The 20,619-nt window shown below is 48.6% G+C and overlaps 1 protein-coding gene across 1 annotated transcript in view; it reads left to right on the forward strand.

Annotated features, from left to right (window-relative positions):
- BVES (blood vessel epicardial substance) overlaps window positions 1–20,619 on the forward strand; it is a 265,683-nt gene that overhangs the window by 140,136 nt on the left and 104,928 nt on the right. The window contains exon 5 of the mRNA XM_033936311.1: window positions 17,359–17,371. Coding sequence (XP_033792202.1) covers window positions 17,359–17,371 — 13 coding nt within the window. The remainder of the gene's footprint in view (window positions 1–17,358; window positions 17,372–20,619) is intronic.

Raw genomic sequence — 20,619 nt, forward strand, 5'->3', positions numbered from 1 at the left:
AGTAAATGCATCAAATAGAATCCAACCACCGGTGTCCATATGCCAAATGCTTACATCTGGATAAACGTATCACCCAAAGTGTTTTAGGGAAGTGGAGTCTAGTAATAAGCACATGAAGGGGGAATTCTGGACCCCAGTCAGTTGGGTTTTCAAGATATCACTAATGAGTATGTATGAGACAGATTTGCATGCCTGTCACCTCTATTATATGCAAATCTGCTTTATGCATATTCATTTTGGATATCTTGAAAACCCAACTGACTGGGGTCCAGAATTCCTTCATGTGCTTATTACTAGACTCCACTTCCCAGGTTAAAACCACGGGCTCGCAGGATAGATTCGGGGCGAGAGCAGTGCGGCGAGTCGGGATGACAGGCAGGAGAGATTCGGGGCAAGAGAAGGGCAGCCAGAGCAGGAGATCGGGGCAGAGAGCAGGGCGGCAGTCGGAAAGGACCCCAGCGACTGTTCCTTAGCAGTCGCTTATTTTGGTTTGGCCAGCCCAGTTGGTATTGCTTTTTTTTTTTAATGAATTGCGTCCTTCTTGCTTTGCATGCATGGATCGGATTGGTACACAGGTTAGTGAATCAGGTCACAGGGAAATTGGGTCGCAAAGGGCTCGCAAACCGATCGCTATACGATCAATTTGCTTAGTGAATCTAGCCCTGAATTTTAAATGGGTGTGGGATACAAAAGGCAAGAATAGAGAAAGCAAGAAAAAAAGATAAAAAATTAAAAATTAACTCAAGGGTTTTTTTGCCTATGATGTGAGTAGGAGCAAAAGAATTGTCATGACTGAAACTCGAATTGGGTATAATAGCTCCATATTCTGAGGTTTTTTTTATTTTCACCCCATAAGCACTTAAATACATACCTTTAGACGCTGTGCCAGTTACTTTATTGATTTTAAAAGTAAATAAGAAAATAAGTAGTCAGATGGTCTCAAGACATCACAATTCCATAGTTGGAGATATTAAATTATATTGTGTTGCTAACATTGGAAATGACCATAAGAACATAATATCCTTACTGGGTTAGACCAATGGTCCATCAAGCCCAGTAGCCCGTTCTCACGGTGGCCAATCCAGGTCACTAGTGCCTGGCCAAAACCCAAAGAGTAGCAACATTCCAGCACCTCAAAGAATAGCAAGATTCCGGAACCCCAATGAGAGCAACATTCCAGAGCTGAGATTGTGATGTCATATGCCTCAGAGCCAACCTCATTAGTGATATTACAATGGCTCAATTGTCCTATACTTGGTTCACATAAGAATAGCATTAGTGGGTCAGCCCAATGGTCCATCAAGCCCAGTAGCCCGTTCTCACGATGGCCAATCCAGGTCCCTAGTACCTGGCCAAAACCCAAAGAGTAGCAACATTCCAGCATCTCAAAGAATAGTAAGATTCCAGAACCCCAATGAGAGCAAAATTCCAGAGCTGAGATTGTGATGTCATATGCCTCAGAGCCAACCTCATTAGTGATATTACAATGGCTCAATTGTCCTATACTTGGTTCACATAAGAACATAAGAATAGCATTAGTGGGTCAGCCCAATGGTCCATCAAGCCCAGTAGCCCGTTCTCACGATGGCCAATCCAGGTCCCTAGTACCTGGCCAAAACCCAAAGAGTAGCAACATTCCAGCATCTCAAAGAATAGTAAGATTCCAGAACCCCAATGAGAGCAAAATTCCAGAGCTGAGATTGTGATGTCATAATAATGCCTCAGTCCACAGTGCCTCAGAGCCAACCTTATCAGCGGTGATACAATGGCTCGCATAAGAACATAAGAATAGCCATACTGGGTCAGACCAATAAGCCATCAAGCCCAGTAGCCAGTTCTCACGGTGGCCAATCCAGGTCCCTAGTACCTGGCCAAAACCAAAGGAGTAGCAATATTCCATGCTACCGATACAGGGCAAGCAGAGGCTGCCACTAAAGAGAATCTGTTAGACACTCAGAAGGTTTTCTAAGGGGTCCTTTTACTAAGTCGCCCATTGGAATAACAGACATCTTAGCATTTAGGGTGTGCTATTAACATACGCTAAATCGTTTAGCGCACCTTAGTAAAAGGACCCCTAAGGTATTTCTGGAGTGCTATATATTCCCATCCTAATTTACCGACGCCCAGCAATGTCTACATCAACTACACCTATTCTCCGCCCGTAACCATGCCCATTTTTCTGGAACACACCATTAGGCATCGCAGGATGCCTCAATTAAAGCATCACATGGTACCTAAATTGATCATTAAAATAATTATTTTTAATAATTTTTTAATGGTGTGGGCAATTACCCCACACCATTTAAATCAATTAAAAACAATTCAGATCCATGCGGAATTAAGTTAGGTGTTGCTAGGAATGCCAGATTAGGGCGCCTAACCTAGGCTCTGTTTATAGAGTCAGGCCCTAAATGCCTTAAGCTCCGACGCAGACGGACACAGTTTCCACAGGAAAACTTACATGGCAATGGGGGTAGTGTAGGGCCCCCCCAGAAGGACCCCTACTTGAGGGCAGTCTCTGGGGTTTCTCAGACAATGAGATGGTGGAGTCCACAGGGCAGAGGGAAGAATCATCTTCAAGGCTCACACTCTGTACAACTCTCCAACAGGCTCATGCTCCTAACCTTAAGCCAGCGCTAGAGCTGATTGGCACTGGACTAGCACTGGCGTTAATCTGCGTAAAATGTTCAGAGGGCTCCAGCACAGGAAATAGAGGGTGCGCCAAAGGTTAGCACAAATAATATTACATTAACGGATGCTAGAATAGATGAGTCTGATCCAGTATGGCTATTCTTCTTATGTCTTACCCCCATATTCAGGCTCCCATTTCCCCTTTTACCTTCCCTATTTCCACCTTTTTTCACCAACTTAAAAATCTGTCCCCTTTCTCTGTCCTTCACCTCCATAGAACTCCCTTTCCATTCCCCCTTTCCCCATCAACCTTTGGTTCTACATCTGAATACTATCACTACTGGGGCTGAAAATGTTGCTGCTATTTGGAACTCCCTCTCCATTTCCCCTTGGAACTCCTCTATTTGGAACTCCCTCTCCATTCCCCCTTTCCCCATCAACCTTTGGTTCTGCATCTGAATACTATCACTACTGGGGCTGAGAATGTTGCTGCTTTTGGAACTCCCTCTCCATTCCCCCTTGGAACTCCTCTATTTGGAACTCCCTCTCCATTCCCCCTTTCCCCATCAACCTTTGGTTCTGCATCTGAATACTATCACTACTGGGGCTGAGAATGTTGCTGCTTTTGGAACTCCCTCTCCATTCCCCCTTGGAACTCCTCTATTTGGAACTCCCTCTTCATTCCCCCTTTCCCCATCAACCTTTGGTTCTGCATCTGAATACTATCACTACTGGGGCTGAGAATGTTGCTGCTATTTGGGTTTTTGCCAGCCCCTTTCTCTCACATGCTTCCACGTGGGGCGGTCCGCCCCCCCCCCCCTCTCCCCTTGGTAGGCCACTGCCACTTACTTCTCCCGGGGTTTCCTCGGCAGACGGAGAAAGGGTAGGAGGGGATGTCGCGTTACTAAGGGAGGGCGACGGTGAAACTGCCACAGGCAGAGTTCTACTGTACTGCGCATGTGGAGTTTCAAGTGCGCATGTGCACTAAGGGTTTTATTACTATTGATAGTCAAAAAGACGTTAATGAGATCATTTCCTATTCCCTTCCCAATGAGAAAGACATGGGGGAAGCCACTGCTGGCCCTGGATAGGTAGCATGGAATATTGCTACTCCTTGGGTTTTGGCCAGGTACTAGTGACCTGGATTTGCCACTGTGAGAACAGGCTACTGGGCTTGATGGACCATTGGTCTGACCCAACAAGGCTATTCTTATATTCTCAGAGAGCAGCGCACAAAACAAAGCTGCCCTTATCGCTGGAAATCTAAAGCCAGCTCAGAGCTGGCATTGGGGTGTTTGAAGAGAAGATTTCCTATAATTTCTCCTTAAAATCTGCCAGCTTTGATTGAATTTGGAAGCAAAAGGAAGGCCCTGGATACCTCTAAAAGATGGGAGTGAAAAAACACGCGTGTGAATCCAAACAAAGCCAAAAATGAAAGCACACAGTGGTGATTGTTTTTTGCACTTAAATATAAGAACATAAGAAATGCCTTCACCGGATCAGACCGAGGTCCATCAAGTCCGGGGATCCGCTCACGCGGTGGCCCATTTAGGTTCTCTATTATGAAGACCTGAAATTACCGTATCCCTCAATATGATTTGCAAGAAGGTGTATATCCAACTTGCGCTTGAAACCCTGAAGAGTACCGTATTTTCACGCAAATAACGCGCACCCGTATAAAACGCGCACACGGGTATAGCGCGCAGAAATCACGATGATATGTACAAAAACTTTGGTATACCGCGCTCACGGGTATACCGCGCATGCTGCCCGACGCTCCTTTCGCCCGCCCTGACTTTCCGACTCTCCGTTCACCCCCCCCTGACTTCCGTGCACTGTCCCCCCTTGAAGGTCTGTCCCCATCCTGAAAGCCTGATGCCCCCCCCCCCGACGTCCGATACATCCCTCCCCCCCGAAGGACCGCCGACTCCCCAACAATATCGGGCCAGGAGGGAGCCCAAATCCTCCTGGCCACGGCGACCCCCTAACCCCACCCCGCACTACATTACGGGCAGGAGGGATCCCAGGCCCTCCTGCCCTCGACGCAAACCCCCCTCCCCCCAACGACCGCCCCCCCCAGCCGACCCGCGACCCCCCCTGGCGACCCCCACGACCCCCCCACCCCCCTTCCCCGTACCTTTGGTAGTTGGGCCAGAAGGGAGCCCAAACCCTCCTGGCCACGGCGACCCCCTAACCCCACCCCGCACTACATTACGGGCAGGAGGGATCCCAGGCCCTCCTGCCCTCGACGCAACCCCCCCCCCCCCCCAACGCCCGCCCCCCCCAAGAACCTCCGACCGCTCCCCCAGCCGACCCGCGACCCCCCTGGTGACCCCCACGACCCCCCCCACCCCCGTACCTTTGGTAGTTGGCCGGACAGACGGGAGCCAAACCCGCCTGTCCGGCAGGCAGCCAACGAAGGAATGAGGCCGGATTGGCCCATCCATCCTAAAGCTCCGCCTACTGGTGGGGCCTAAGGCGCGTGGGCCAATCAGAATAGGCCCTGGAGCCTTAGGTCCCACCTGGGGGCGCGGCCTGAGGCACATGGTCGGGTTGGGCCCATGTGCCTCAGGCCGCGCCCCCAGGTGGGACCTAAGGCTCCCGGGCCTATTCTGATTGGCCCACGCGCCTTAGGCCCCACCAGTAGGCGGAGCTTTAGGATGGATGGGCCAATCCGGCCTCATTCCTTCGTTGGCTGCCTGCCGGACAGGCGGGTTTGGCTCCCGTCTGTCCGGCCAACTACCAAAGGTACGGGGAAGGGGGGTGGGGGGGGCGTGGGGGTCGCCAGGGGGATCGCGGGTCGGCTGGGGGGCGGTCGGAGGTTCTTGGGGGGGGCGGTCGGTGGGGGGGGGGGGGGGTTTGCGGCGAGGGCAGGAGGGCCTGGGATCCCTCCTGCCCGTAATGTAGTGCGGGGTGGGGTTAGGGGGTCGCCGTGGCCAGGAGGGTTTGGGCTCCCTTCTGGCCCGATATTGTCGGGAAGTCGGCGGTCCTTCGGGGTGGGGGTGCGAGTGGTCCTGCCGGGGGGGGGGATGTATCGGACGTCGGGGAGTCGGCCGGGCAAGAGGGCTTGGGCTCCCTCTTGCTCCGATCGTGGATGCGGGTGCGGGTGGGAGCGCGTGCGAGCGGTCGTTCGGGGTGGGGGTGCGAGTGGTCCTGCCGGGGGGGGGGGATGTATCGGACGTCGGGGAGTCGGCCGGGCAAGAGGGCTTGGGCTCCCTCTTGCTCCGATCGTGGATGCGGGTGCGGGTGGGAGCGCGTGCGAGCGGTCGTTCGGGGTGGGGGTGCGAGCGGTCCTGCTGGGGGGGGGGAATCGGGCGTCGGGCGGGGTGGGAACTATGTTTTAAAACTTTTGTATACCGCGCTCACGCATATAACGCGCGAGGGGTATGCGCGGTAGGTAAAAACGCGTATAACGCGCGCGTTATATGCGTGAAAATACGGTAGTCTCCGCCACGACATCCTCAGGAAGAGAATTCCAAGCGCCCACCACTCGTTGTGTGAAACAAAACTTCCTGACATTTATCCTGAACCTGCTGCCACACAGTTTCAGGCTGTGACCTCTTGTCCTTGTCACATCTGAAAACGTTAGTAATGCTGCATCTTGGTCTATTTTATCAAATCCTTTTAATATTTTTAAAAGTCTCTATCAAATCGCCTCTCAGTCTTCTCCTCTCGAGTGTAAACAGTCCCAGTTTCCTGAGGCATTCTTCGTAGCTCAAATTTTTCATTCCTTTGACTAGTTTCGTGGCTCGCCTTTGCACCTTCTCCAACAGAGTTATGTCCTTCTTGAGGTAAGGAGACCAGTATAAACCTTCCAATGAATAAAGAATTTGAAAGGCTTATATTTAAAGGCACAGAAGTATGGTACCAAGGTATGCTTCACTTCCAGGTTTGCCTGCGCATGCGCACAAAAAACATGCTTACGTTAGATAAGAGTGGGAGCCTGCCGGGACAGTTAGGGAAAAATGCTTGAGATCCGCATAGAATTGTAGGATATGTGGAATATAAATTATTGAAAATAAAATTCTTGTACATGTGAACACCCCCCTCTCCCCCCCCCCCGGAAAATGCCTCTGCTACAAAGTGGAAAGTTCTGGGATTCTCCAGGTCACTGAGTGTGTGTGTGTGTGTACTTGTGGATAGCAGAACACTGTGGGCGGCCAAACAGGTTGAAAGGGTGACAATGAAAGCTAGGGTCACAGGGCGAGGTACGGCCAGTAGGAAAAAGGAGGTATTGATGCCCCCGTCTAACACTCTGGTGAGATCTCATTTAGAATTCTATTGTAAACAATTCTGGAGACCGCACTTTCACAAAGATATAAACAGGGGAGAATGATACTAAAATGGTCAGTGGTCTTCGTCAAAAGGAGGACGTGTTCAGGGAAATCCGGACGCCTGGCAACCCTACTCAGAAGTAACATCAGAAAACACTTTTTCACTGAAAGGGTAGTGAATCCTTGGAATGGTGGAGGTACCATACTGGAGACAAAAAGGGGATCTGAATTCAAGAAAGCATGGGACAAGTACTTTGGATCTCTAAGGGAGAGGAGGGTTTTAGGAGATGGCATGGTTATAATAATAATAATAACTTTATTTTTGTATGCCGCCATACCCCGAAGAGTTCTAGGCGGTTCACATTAGTTAGACAGAGATTACAAGTGGTTACATATCAAATTGATCACAGAGTTGCAAACAGCAAGGCGAGAGTAGTTACAAGTGGTTACATATCGAATTGATCATAGAGTTGCGAACAGCAAGGAGAGAAGTAGGGGGGAGAGGAGGGAGATGGGGGAGGGGAGTAGATCAGAACAGGGGGAGGATTGAAAAGGGGCATTAAGGGTCTTGGTCTCAGAATAGGTGAGTTTTGAGTAATTTTCTAAAGTCGAGGTAGTTGTAGGCCTTGAGGAACATTTGGGCTAGCCAAGGGTTTAGTTTGGCGGCTTGGAAGGCGTAGCTTTTGTCAAGGAATTTTTTTGAGTGGTATAGTTTTAGGGAGGGGAAGGCGAAGAGATGAATTTTTCGGGAGTTCTTATAGTTGTGGTTAAGGGTGAAGTGAGGGGTGATGTAGCTTGGGGATAAACCAAATATTAGACAGACTAGATAAGCCATATGGGCTTCATCTGCCTCCATGTTTCTATGTTCATCATGGATTTGATGGAGCCTTGAGATGAGGACCCAAGCATGATCAAGGCCTAGTGGGACCCACCCCTTTCTTTTCTCTCCTTCTTTTTAACCAGTGTTCTTCAACCTTTTTACACTTATGGACCGGCGGAAATAAAAGAATTATTTTGCGAATCGGCACTGGTCCGTGGACTGGCGGTTGAAGAACACTCTTTTAAACCTAGATCCTCCTTTCATACAAAAACCCCCAAACCCTGCTCCATCCCTCTTGGCCTTCAAGCACCAAGCTGGGAATGTGGTTCAGGGGTTTAAATCCTATCCCGCCAACTAGACAAAGAAAATCAATTAACCCCCCCTCCCCCGGAAAACAAAATAATGATGATAGGAAGGGGGAAACCCTTGGGGAGCAAAGTTTATTCACAACGGGTGAAAGTGAACCACAAAACGCAGAGCCTGCTTCACAGGAAATAGTAGGGAGAGAAAAAGAAACTGGCGTCCCTCTATATATTAATACGAAAGGCTGACATCACTCGCACAGCCCGTGGGACCAAGTAAAAGCGATGGACGCAAAAGAACAACATTACAAAAAACGCTAACTCTGTACCGTGCCGGGGGGGGGGGGCGGAGCAAGTCACCCCTCCCTCGGCATCAGCCACACATCAGGCCTAACTCAAGCAACTGTGCAGACACTAGTTCCGATACCTCAGTGGCACACTTTAGTTTCTCTGCCTGTATCCAGCTCATCGGGCCCCTCCTGATCTCGGGGCCCGAGGCACGTGCCGATCCTGCATGGACCGACAGGAAATTTTTGCAGACTGGTGGTTGAAGAACACAGTTTTAAACCCAACGTACTTTCCATACATGTTACTCTTTTGAACTTTAAAAAAACTAAATTGTACTTCTTGTTCTGTATTAGTTGGTTTGTACGTCAATTTGTTTACCCTATTTTATATTTAGTTCTTAAATTGTAATAGTATATGTTTTTTTTCTTTTTTTGTGTGTGTTTTAATGACTTTTATTATTGTATTTTGCTCAGTAAAACAAAATAAGCGATTACCGGTAGATCAAATTTTAATCAAAACTTGAAACTTGATCACGTACTGATTGTTTCTAATTTATCGTTATATGTCTTTCATAAGAGGTCAAAGTATGGAAATTGTAAATAAAAACACACACGTAAAAAGTGGTTTATAATTCTAAAATATCATGTCTGAAGCATTATGAAAACTAAAAGATGAATAGTACAGATTGATGTGTCACTATGTAAAAAAGATGCTCATGGTCCTGGGGGGACCTGAGGTAGGAAAGAAGAGAGATGCTGGATACCTCAGGAAGTGGAGGAGGGGCCTCGGGCAGGGCTGCAGGACAGATCCCCTTTGGTCAACCAGTTAATTAAAAAAAAAAAATATATATATATATATATATATATATATATTTATACACACACAGTGTTTCTCCGAAAATAAGCCCTAGCATGATTTTCGAGGTAGGTCTTAATATAACCCTTACCCCAAAAATAAGCCCTAGTCCCTGGAAGCCTAACCCGAATGTTCCTGGATTCGCCGGCAGCAGCGCTTCCCCCTGCCCTTGCCGCACAGCCAAACCCTTGTTGACCCACCCATCTTTCCATCTCTCCCACCCGTCCGAACCCCGCTGATCCTCTGCCGCATCACTGATGATGCTATCAGTAACGCAGCACACGGAAGGCCCCGGCAGGAGAAGGCCACGAAGCAACCTGTTTAGAATGCTGCCGACGCTGCTCTTTGTAGGTCTCACGGTGGGAGGGATTTGGATGGGAGGGAGAGATGGCAGGATGGGAGGATCAGCCGGAGTTCGGCAGCATGGCAGGGGGGGACGACTGCTCAAGGGTTCTGCTGCGCCTGCACGGAAGGGAGGGATAGAAGCTGTGCAAGGGTTCTGCTGCAGGAGGGATAGAAAGATGCTGTGCACAGTGCAAGGGTTCTGCCCCCACAGCGGGATGGGAGAGATAGAAAGATGCTGCACAAGGGGATGGGTGAGAGGGGAGGAAAGATGCTGCACATGTGGGGAGGAGAGAAAGAAAAGAGGAAGAATTGGGGTGAAGGAGAGAAACCCAAAATAAGACCTAGCCCGAAAATAAGACAGTGTCTTATATTAATTTTGACACCCCCCCCCCCCCATGCACTAGGGCTTATTTTCGGGGAAACACGATATTTTTCATGTGCCTTAGCCACAAACCAGCTCTCTTTCCTCAGCCCTGTAGCGCAAACCCTAGTGCTCCAACCCCTAACCTCCCAGTACTCACCCCAGGCCCTGTCGTCAGCCTTCTTCCCTCTCTAAACACGTGCTTGCCTGCCCCTCCCCCTCCCCAATTCCGCTCCGAGGACTGGAACTCTACCTGGCCCCAGATAGGCAGCGGCTGCGTCGGGACGTACGTTGGAAGGAGTCGCGAGGCGCCATTTGCATAGAGACGGTTGAAGGACGAGGACGCAGCCCGCGGCGCTCGCGCTCCCTGCACGAGGTAGAGCTCTGGGCGCTGGGTCGGGGGAGGAGGGGGCGTGGTCGGCCAGATCCGTTCCACACGGTGTGGACGGGCAGAGGGGGAGGGGTGCTAGGATCTGCTGGACTACCGGGGAAGCGGGAGGGGGGGGGGGGATAGGTAAAAACCGGATCCTCGGACCCGTGGCTCCACTTAACAGGCGAAAAAGGTAAAAGGCGGCTCCCGTGATGCTTTCTCTCGGTGGCGGCTCTTTGCTCGTTGTCCCGGGGCTTGGCTTAGGAGGATTTTTGGTTTTCGTCACTTTCAGCTCCGTTTGTGAAAGCCGGATCTGCTTCCAGAGCAGAAAATGACAGCTGCGGGCTGGAAGTGCAGAACGGGTTAAATTTCCCCTAATGTTGCACTTATGCTTACAGCCCTTAAGGGCTCCTTTTACCGAGGTGCGCTAGTGTTAACAACACCAGCTCAATGCTGGCCTTAGTGTCTAGCGCGTGGGGCAATTTAGCGCGCGCTAAAACCGCTAGCGCAGCTTAGGGCTCCTTTTACGAAGCTGCGCTAACGCCAGCATTGAGCTGGCGTTAGTTCTAGCCGCGTAGCGCGGGTTTAGCGCAAGCTAAAAACGCTATCGCGGCTTAGTAAAAGGAGCCCTAAGTTTGTACCTGAACAAAAACTCACCAGGATTAAAAGCTTCTATTTATACAAGGTCAAATATCCTTAATAGTAAAGGCAAGAATAAAGAGGCAGGCCAATTGGGCTTTTTATGGTAAATGACAGTATTTATTTGGAGAAATATCATGTGTCAGGAATGTCACAACTAATGTGGCACAGAAAACAGCTTCTGCTTATCTATCTCTTCAGTTTTATGACCTAGCAAGTCTCTTTGTTAACTGGAGTTTTGTGTTTATACAGCAAGGGGGGCCGAACAAATGGGCAACATTGGGCGTAGGTATTCATAAAGTAAAATCAAAATAATGTTTCTCATAGGACAAGGTGCCTACTTGGAAAATACAAACAGGATCCCCAAAAGTCAGAACTGCATTGCCTTTTCTAAACTCTAGTCACTGCTATTGTTAATACACGTGGAGTGGTTTTGAGCACTGAGTAGGTTCAAATCCCGCTGTTGCTGCTGGTTATGATCTTGGCTGTTACTCAAGTCTCCATTACCTTGGGTACAAACTTAGGGGCGCTTTTACAAAAGCTTACTGGGCGCTAATGGACATTAGCGTGCATTAAGTGCCATGTGGCCCATAGATATGACTCGGCATTCAGCACACACAGAGAGCCCCATAGACTGTAATCCCTCTGGGCACAGGGAAATAGCTACTGTACCTGAATGCAACTCACTTTGAAATACAGTCATGCCTTGCTTTGCGAGCATAATTTGTTCCAGAAGCGTGCTTGTAATCCAAAGCACTCGCATATCAAAGCAAATTTCCCCATAGGAAATAATGGAAACTCAGACGATTTGTTCCACGACCCCAAAACTTTAATACAAAATTCTATACGTACTTGTATTGCAAGACCTCGCTCGTTTAGAACAGTCACTACACTCCCGCAGCGTCAGAGAGAGAAGAGCCATCGGCTCAGTTGTGATGATGTGACGTGTGTATACCGTATGTACTTGTATTGCAAGACCTCGCTCGTTTAGAACAGTCACTACACTCCTGCAGCATCAGAGAGAGAAGAGCCATCGGCTCAGTAGTAATGATGTGACGCGTGTATACTGTATGTACTTGTATTGCAAGACATTGCTTGTATATCAAGTTAAAATTTAATAAAATGTTTTGCTTCTCTTGCAAAACACTTGCAAACCAAGTTACTTGCAATCCAAGGTTTTACTGTACTACTAAAAAAGTGTGAGCTAATTTCCACCCAGTTAAGGAAACAAACATACTTAAAATTGCTTATGAATAACTTTTTCATACTTTATTACAATCAGGTAAACTGAGAAAAGGGAAAATCCTTAGGGGTCCTTTTATCAAGCCGTGCTAGCGGGGTTAGCGCGTCGGACATTTCATCAGGTGCTAACCCCCGCGGCCGGCTAAAAAACTAATGCCTGCTTAATGCAGGCATTAGTGGCTAGCACAACAGGCAGTTTAACGTGTGGTATTACGCGCGTTAAACCCCCTACCGCAGCTTGATAAAAGGACCCCTTAGGGAATAGAGTTCTGGCCTGCTTTTTTTAATCTTCAGGGGTTTTTTTTTAATCCCTTCTTTATTAAAATTATTTGAAAATAAACTTCGGTCCCAAAATATATTTGATTTCCTTAAAAATAGGTTGGTCTGATTGTAGATATCACAAACTTTCACTGAAAATTATTGACCTGATGATGGAAATGTGTAATTTTTTTGTTGTTGAAACTTTCTTAAAATTAACTTTTAGGAAATATAACAAAACATACCCCCTCTTTTACAAATGCGTAGCGTGGGTTTTAGCACCGGCAGCGGCGGTAACTGCTCCGACGCTCAGATTTCCTATGAGCGCTGGAGCAGTTACCACCACTGTGTTGGTAAAAGAGGGGGATAATTATTGCAAAGACGGATGTCCCGGGACAAAGATATACATTTTTTTTCAGTCTTTATTTATTGAGAAATATATATATAACAACATACAGAACCTCATACAAAAGTTGCCTAACAAGAAAAATATATAACAAAGATAAGTAACAATTCAAAGCAGACCATTTTTGTTAAATAAGTACAAGAATTTGTTTTCTTAGCAATATATATATATGAAATTTATATACCACCTGGAATCTCAGTGGTATCTATATACCGTATTTTCACGCAAATAACGCGCACCCGTATAAAACGCGCACACGGGTATAGCGCGCAGAAATCACGATGATATGTACAAAAACTTTGGTATACCGCGCTCACGGGTATACCGCGCATGCTGCCCGACGCTCCTTTCGCCTGCCCTGACTTTCCGTGCGCTGTCCCGACTCTCTGTTCACCCCCCCTGACTTCCGTGCACTGTCCCCCCTTGAAGGTCTGTCCCCATCCTGAAAGCCTGATGCCCCCCCCCCGACGTCCGATACATCCCTCCCCCCGAAGGACCGCCGATTCCCCAACAATATCGGGCCAGGAGGGAGCCCAAATCCTCCTGGCCACGGCGACCCCCTAACCCCACCCCGCACTACATTACGGGCAGGAGGGATCCCAGGCCCTCCTGCCCTCGACGCAAACCCCCCTCCCCCCAATGACCGCCCCCCCAAGAACCTCCGACCGCCCCCCCAGCCGACCCGCGACCCCCCTGGCGACCCCCACGACCCCCCCACCCCCCTTCCCCGTACCTTTGGTAGTTGGCCGGACAGACGGGAGCCAAACCCGCCTGTCCGGCAGGCAGCCAACGAAGGAATGAGGCCGGATTGGCCCATCCATCCTAAAGCTCCGCCTACTGGTGGGGCCTAAGGCGCGTGGGCCAATCAGAATAGGCCCTGGAGCCTTAGGTCCCACCTGGGGGCGCGGCCTGAGGCACATGGTCGGGTTGGGCCCATGTGCCTCAGGCCACGCCCCCAGGTGGGACCTAAGGCTCCAGGGCCTATTCTGATTGGCCCACGCGCCTTAGGCCCCACCAGTAGGCGGAGCTTTAGGATGGATGGGCCAATCCGGCCTCATTCCTTCGTTGGCTGCCTGCCGGACAGGCGGGTTTGGCTCCCGTCTGTCCGGCCAACTACCAAAGGTACGGGGAAGGGGGGTGGGGGGGTCGTGGGGGTCGCCAGGGGGATCGCGGGTCGGCTGGGGGGCGGTCGGAGGTTCTTGGGGGGGACGGTCGTTGGGGGGGAGGGGGGTTTGCGTCGAGGGCAGGAGGGCCTGGGATCCCTCCTGCCCGTAATGTAGTGCGGGGCGGGGTTAGGGGGTCGCCGTGGCCAGGAGGGTTTGGGCTCCCTTCTGGCCCGATATTGTCGGGAAGTCGGCGGTCCTTCGGGGTGGGGGTGCGAGTGGTCCTGCCGGGGGGGGGGGGGGTGTATCGGACGTCGGGGAGTCGGCCGGGCAAGAGGGCTTGGGCTCCCTCTTGCTCCGATCGTGGATGCGGGTGCGGGTGGGAGCGCGTGCGAGCGGTCGTTCGGGGTGGGGGTGCGAGTGGTCCTGCCGGGGGGGGGGATGTATCGGACGTCGGGGAGTCGGCCGGGCAAGAGGGCTTGGGCTCCCTCTTGCTCCGATCGTGGATGCGGGTGCGGGTGGGAGCGCGTGCGAGCGGTCGTTCGGGGTGGGGGTGCGAGTGGTCCTGCCGGGGGGGGGGGATGTATCGGACGTCGGGGAGTCGGCCGGGCAAGAGGGCTTGGGCTCCCTCTTGCTCCGATCGTGGATGCGGGTGCGGGTGGGAGCGCGTGCGAGTGGTCGTTCGGGGTGGGGGTGCGAGTGGTCCTGCTGGGGGGGTGAATCGGGCGGCGGGCGGGGTGGGAACTATGTTTTAAAACTTTCGTATACCGCGCTCACGCATATAACGCGCGAGGGGTATGCGCGGTAGGTAAAAACGCGTATAACGCGCGCGTTATATGCGTGAAAATACGGTATATAAAATCGGAGGTATGTATGTGTGTATGTGTGTGTGTGTGTGTGTATGTGCCGCGATCACGCAAAAACGGCTTGACCTTGGTATGCAGATCCCTCACTACCTGGGGTGATATGTTCTGGGGGTCTCGCGGCCCGCCTGCTCACGTGGGCGGAGCTACAAACATAAAATCATATTTCACCCATTCATGTCAATGGTAATAATGTAAAAAGCTTCCATTCTCACAGTAATTCAAAAACGGCTTGACCGATTTGAACGAAACTTGGTATGCAGATCCCTCACTACCTGGGATGATATGTTCTGGGGGTCTCGCGGCCCACCTGCACACGTGGGCATAGCTACAAACAGAAAATCAGATTTCACCCATTCATGTCAATGGAAAAATGTAAAAAGCTGCCATTCTCACAGTAATTCAAAAACGGCTTGACCGATTTGAACGAAACTTGGTATGCTGATCCCTCACTACCTGGGGTGATATGTTCTGGGGGTCTCGCGGCCCACCTGCACACGTGGGCGGAGCTACAAACAGAAAATCAGATTTCACCCATTCATGTCAATGGAAAAAATGTAACAAGTTGCCATTCTCACAGTAATTCAAAAACGACTTGACCGATTTGAACGAAACTTGGTATGCAGATCCCTCACTACCTGGGGTGATATGTTCTGGGGGTCTCGCGGCCCACCTGCACACGTGGGCAGAGCTACAAACAGAAAATCAGATTTCACCCATTCATGTCAATGGAAAAAATGTAAAAAGCTGCCATTCTCACAGTAATTCAAAAACGGCTTGACCGATTTGAACGAAACTTGGTATGCAGATCCCTCACTACCTGGGGTGATATGTTCTGGGGGTCTCGCGGCCCACCTGCACACGTGGGCGGAGCTACAAACAGAAAATCAGATTTCACCCATTCCTGTCAATGGAAAAAATGTAAAAAGCTGCCATTATCACAGTAATTCAAAAACGGCTTGACCGATTTGAACGAAACTTGGTATGCAGATCCCTCACTACCTGGGGTGATATGTTCTGGGGGTCTCGCGGCCCACCTGCACACGTGGGCGGAGCTACAAACAAAATCAGATTTCACCCATTCCTGTCAATGGAAAAAATGTAAAAAGCTGCCATTCTCACAGTAATTCCAACTATAAAACACTTTCTATGACACTATAACCACTAGGGACATCGTTTCTATTCTACCACGGACACCATACATATAGAGTTTGTATGTTCTAACTGTGTTTGTAACTGTTTCCTTCATGCACCCCAGTTCATAATGTTATTACATTACATGAGTACTCACATATGCTGAACTAGGAACACAGGTTCCATTCTGAACCGGGAAAAAACTGCATGGAGTTTCTTTTCAACCTGAGTTTCCACATATTGAGTTGTTTAAATCAATACTGAAACTTTTGGATGCCACTTATTCCAACAGATCTTCCTTTTCAGTTTAAGAGATTGCAAATTCCAGTGAGACTTGCATTCTCTATTACAATCAACAAATCACAGGGACAGACTATTACATACTGTGGAGTGGATTTAAGATCCCCCTGTTTTTCCCATGGACAACTCTATGTTGCTTGCTCAAGGGTGGGTTCACCCAAGAATTTATATGTTCTTGCTCCTGGAGGTGAAACTTAAAATGTTGTTTATTAATCAAGTTTTGTGTTAGTTGTATTGTATTCATTTTGTCAAATATTTCACATTATAATTTGAATATTGTACTTTTTATAAAGCTGTAAAAAAATAATTTCATTCACCACTATAAAGTATCTTTATTTGAATCCATTTACTGTGTTATTGCTATAATTAAATACCCGTGCAACGCCGGGGCATCAGCTAGTCCATACAATAAAAATACATAATTAAACACAAATCTTGCAATTGACAAGATTCATTCATCTAAAGGTTAAACAAGTTAAGTTCCACATTTATCACAACTTATCTAAGAAAAACCTTTCCAAGAAGAGCAAATAAATAACTCTCGTAGCAATTTTAGGGGAAATGGGGACAGATAAATTAATTTTTTTTCTAATAGTTATCCATATTTTTGACCAAAACTTTTTTTTTTTTTTTTTACACATTTACATTTAAAACTGTTTAATATTTCCAGTGACCTGTTTGCAGGAACAGCATTCTTTTGAAAAACATAGAGTTAATTTGATGAGATTTTAAAGAGGTCCATAGAGCTCTTTGAACAGTACAGTACAATGATTGTATAATAGACGAAGATCTGAAAGATTAAATAAAGAACACCAATCTAGGTCCCATTCAAAATCAGAAAGATTCTGGTTTATATCTTCAACCCAGCATTTACGTAAACCTTTTCAATTTGAAGAAGATAATTGTTTTAAGAGTTTTATAAAATTGAGACGTGCGGTATGGCCTGTTGATAGCATTTTATTACATAGGTTATACAAGTCCGGGATTGTTTGCAGACTAGGGACTAGGATTGGTCTTTTGTGAATTGCAGATCTCATTTGGAGTTTTCCAATTTTTTGTTACAGGATCAACAAAAGAACTAATAGCCCATATATTATGCTTTTGCCACTGGGGCCAGAAAAATGGTTTCTTGTTTATTAGAGTGAAAAGGTGTGGTGGCTATGTTAGTCTACTCTTCAAGGTAATATGTAGAAATAAAACAAAAACATAAAGGAAAAATAAATACCACCTTTTTTATTGGCTAACATTTATGTTTTTGTTTTATTTCAACAGTAGTGTTTAAGCCTGTTACACGGGTGCTAGAATAGATGTGTAGACTTTTAGCACAATGGGGCACTGAGGCATTTCTTTCTGTTTTTCTTTCTCTCGACCAGGCCCCTTGTCTGTCTTTCTTTCTTTCTTTCTTTCTGTCTCTCTCCTTGCCCCCTGTTTTTCTGTGTATCTTTTTTTTTTGTCTCTCTCCCTACTCACTGTCTTGTCTGTCTGTCTTTCTTTCTGTCTTTCTCTCCCTGCCCTCTTGTCTTTCTTTCTGTCTCTCTCCTTGCCCCCCCGTCTTTCTGTGTGTGTCTTTCTTTCTGTCTCTCTCCCTGCCTCTTGTCTGCAAGGATTTCATTTTCTTTCTAGTCGGTTGAAAGGGAAGATTCAGCTTTTTTTGTGTTTTCCAGCTGGGGCAATTGCGGGGGTAGATAGGATGTGTTCCGGAGATGCAGGCAAGATGTCCGATCGCAGCTCTCCTCCATTTTACCTCCAGCTCCTTGGCTTCCCGGGCAAGCGAACCCACTCACAACGCACTTTCTGACCCCCCTCTGTTTCTCCACTCCTTCACACCGGGATTCTCTCCCCACCCTCCCCAAACTGTGACAGTTTCTGTCAACTTTGCCCTCACCGGGCCGGTCTCATTTGCCTCTGCTCCTGGACTGTTCTGACCCCCTCTGTCACTCCCAAATGGAGGCGGTCTGTTCCTTCAGAACATGACCGGTTCTCCTTCCAGACAGTCATGCCCACCTTCCGACCACGGCCGTCTCTCCCTTCCTTTGCCTTTTGCTCTCAGAAGGCACGGCGGTGTACTGCGCATGCGGAGGCACAGACACACGGAGTTTCAAGTGCACATGCGCGCTTATTATTCATAAAATAATTTTCCCTACCTTTGTTGTCTGGTGACTTTATTTTTCTGTGCTTTTAACTATGTTTCCAGGGCCTCCTGCATGCTTCTCCTCTGGTCCTTCTTCCCTCCCCCATCTTCTCCCTTCCTTTTACCTCCTCCCTATCCAGCAGTACCCCTTCTCCCTTCCCTACTCCAGCAGCACCTCTTCTCCCTTCCTTTTACCTCCCATGTTCAGAAGTACCCCTTCCCTGCTGCTCCTGTCCAGCAGTAGCCCTTCTCCCTTCCTTTTACCTTCCCCCTGTCCAGCAGAACCTTTCCCTGCTCCACCTGTCCAGCAGTAGCCTTTCTCCCTTCTTTTTACTTCTCCCCTGTCCAGCAGTACCCCTTCCCTGCTCCCCCTGTCCAGCAGTAGACCTTCTCCCTTCTTTTTACCTCCCCCTGTCCAGAGGTTCTCCTTCCCTGCTCCCCCTGTCCAGCAGTACTCCTTCCCTGCTCCCCCTGTCCAGTAGTAGCCCTTTTCCCTTCTTTTTACCTACCCCCCTGTCCAGCAGTACCCCTTCCCTGCTCCTTCTGTCCAGCAGTACCCCTTCTCCTTTCCTTTTACCTCCCCCCTTGTCCAGCATTACCTCTTCCCTGTTCCCCCTGTGCAGCAATAACCCTTCTCCCTTCCTTTTACCTCCCCCCTGTCCAGTAGTACTCCTTCTCCCTTCCCTGCTCCCCCTGTTCAGCATCCGCTAGCTTTAGTTTAGCTTTAGCCACGGTTTCATCAGGCAGCCTCGGGGCTTTTGCTATGCCGGCTCGCCTCGCATCATCGAGGCGGGCCTAGCAAAGGCCCCGGGGCTGCTTGATGAAACCGTGGCTGCTGCCGCTGCTGGTCCAGGGATGAGAAGAGGAGTCCCTGCAGCGTAGGCAGGAAGTCAGCCGGCGTCAGCAATCGGGGCAGAAGGCAGGGAATCAGTGGATGCAGGCATGGGTGATCGGTGGCAGAAGGCGAAGTATTCTACAGCGCATGTGTGGCATGGAAGCACAGTGCACAGAGGCACAGAGTTTCAAGTGCGCATGCGTACTAAGGTTTTTTTTTTATAGTTGATATTACCTTGTCTGTTAGAAAAAGTGTGTTATTCCATATAGGCATAGAAAATGTTTTAGAAATTGGAACATTTAATAAAGAATCAATATGTTTTAACTGGTCATAAGTATGTTTGGTAATAAGAGGCTCTACTTTTCTTCGGAGGGATCATATCAATCAGTTGTGATAAGGGCAGAGGATGTACATAAAATTTTAAATAAAATATGAAACATAAATACCGTATTTTTCCCGCCATAAGACACACCTCACCATAAGATGCACCCCAAATTTAGAGGAGGAGAACAAGAAAAAAAAAAAAACCATTCTGAACCAAATTGTGCACCCAGCCTTCCTCACTCCCTGTCAGGCTCTGCACCCAATCCCACAATTCTTGCCAGGCTCTACACCCACCTGCCAGCCCTTCCTTTTAAAACATCCCCTGCCCCGCAGTACCTTTTTAAGTGCCCCTTAAGCCTGGTGATCCAGCGGTGTATGGACCGGCAGGAGCGTGCTGTCTGTGCTTTTGCCTGGGCCCGCCCTGCTTTCAGAATGGCTGCAGTCAGTTCTTGCGAGTCCCGTGAGAACTGACTGCCGCCATTCTGAAAGCAGGGCTGGCCCAGGCAGCAGCGCAGACAGCACGCTCCTGCCGGCCCATACACCGCTGGATCACCAGGCTTAAGGGGTGCTTAAAAAGGTACTGCGGGGCAGGGGGTGTTTTAAAAGGGTGGGCAGGCAAGGGTGTTTTAAAAGGAAAGGTCGGCGGGCCGGGGTGTTTTAAAAGGAAGGATGGGCAGTGTTTTAAAAAGGTGCCGGGGGAGGTTGTCATCTTCGCTCCATAAGACGCACCCCATTTTCGGGGGTGGAAAAAGTACGTCTTATGGACCGAAAAATACAGTAACCTATGAAAAAAAAAAAAATAAAAATATACTACCGGTATGTTCAATCTGCAGCCATCTTGGGATAGAGATGGCGTGACAAGAAGAAAACCAAAGTACCATATATACTTGAATATAAACAGAGAACATTTTTCCTCCTTATTTTAGAGGAAAAATGTTAACTTGTGTGCGTACGTCTGGTAGCGATATAGAAATAATTAATAGTAGTATTAGTAGAAATTCAGACATGATCTTAGAAGAAGCAGTACTTTCGGAAGTATGTATAAGGGATTTGTAGAAAGAACTGAACTCTGTTAATATTTTTGAAGAAGTGATGTGAATTTCTCCAGAGTTTGATTTGATACTGGCTATCTGTTGTT

The sequence above is a fragment of the Geotrypetes seraphini genome, chromosome 3 (assembly GCF_902459505.1).
Source record: "Geotrypetes seraphini chromosome 3, aGeoSer1.1, whole genome shotgun sequence".
NCBI lineage: Eukaryota > Metazoa > Chordata > Amphibia > Gymnophiona > Dermophiidae > Geotrypetes > Geotrypetes seraphini.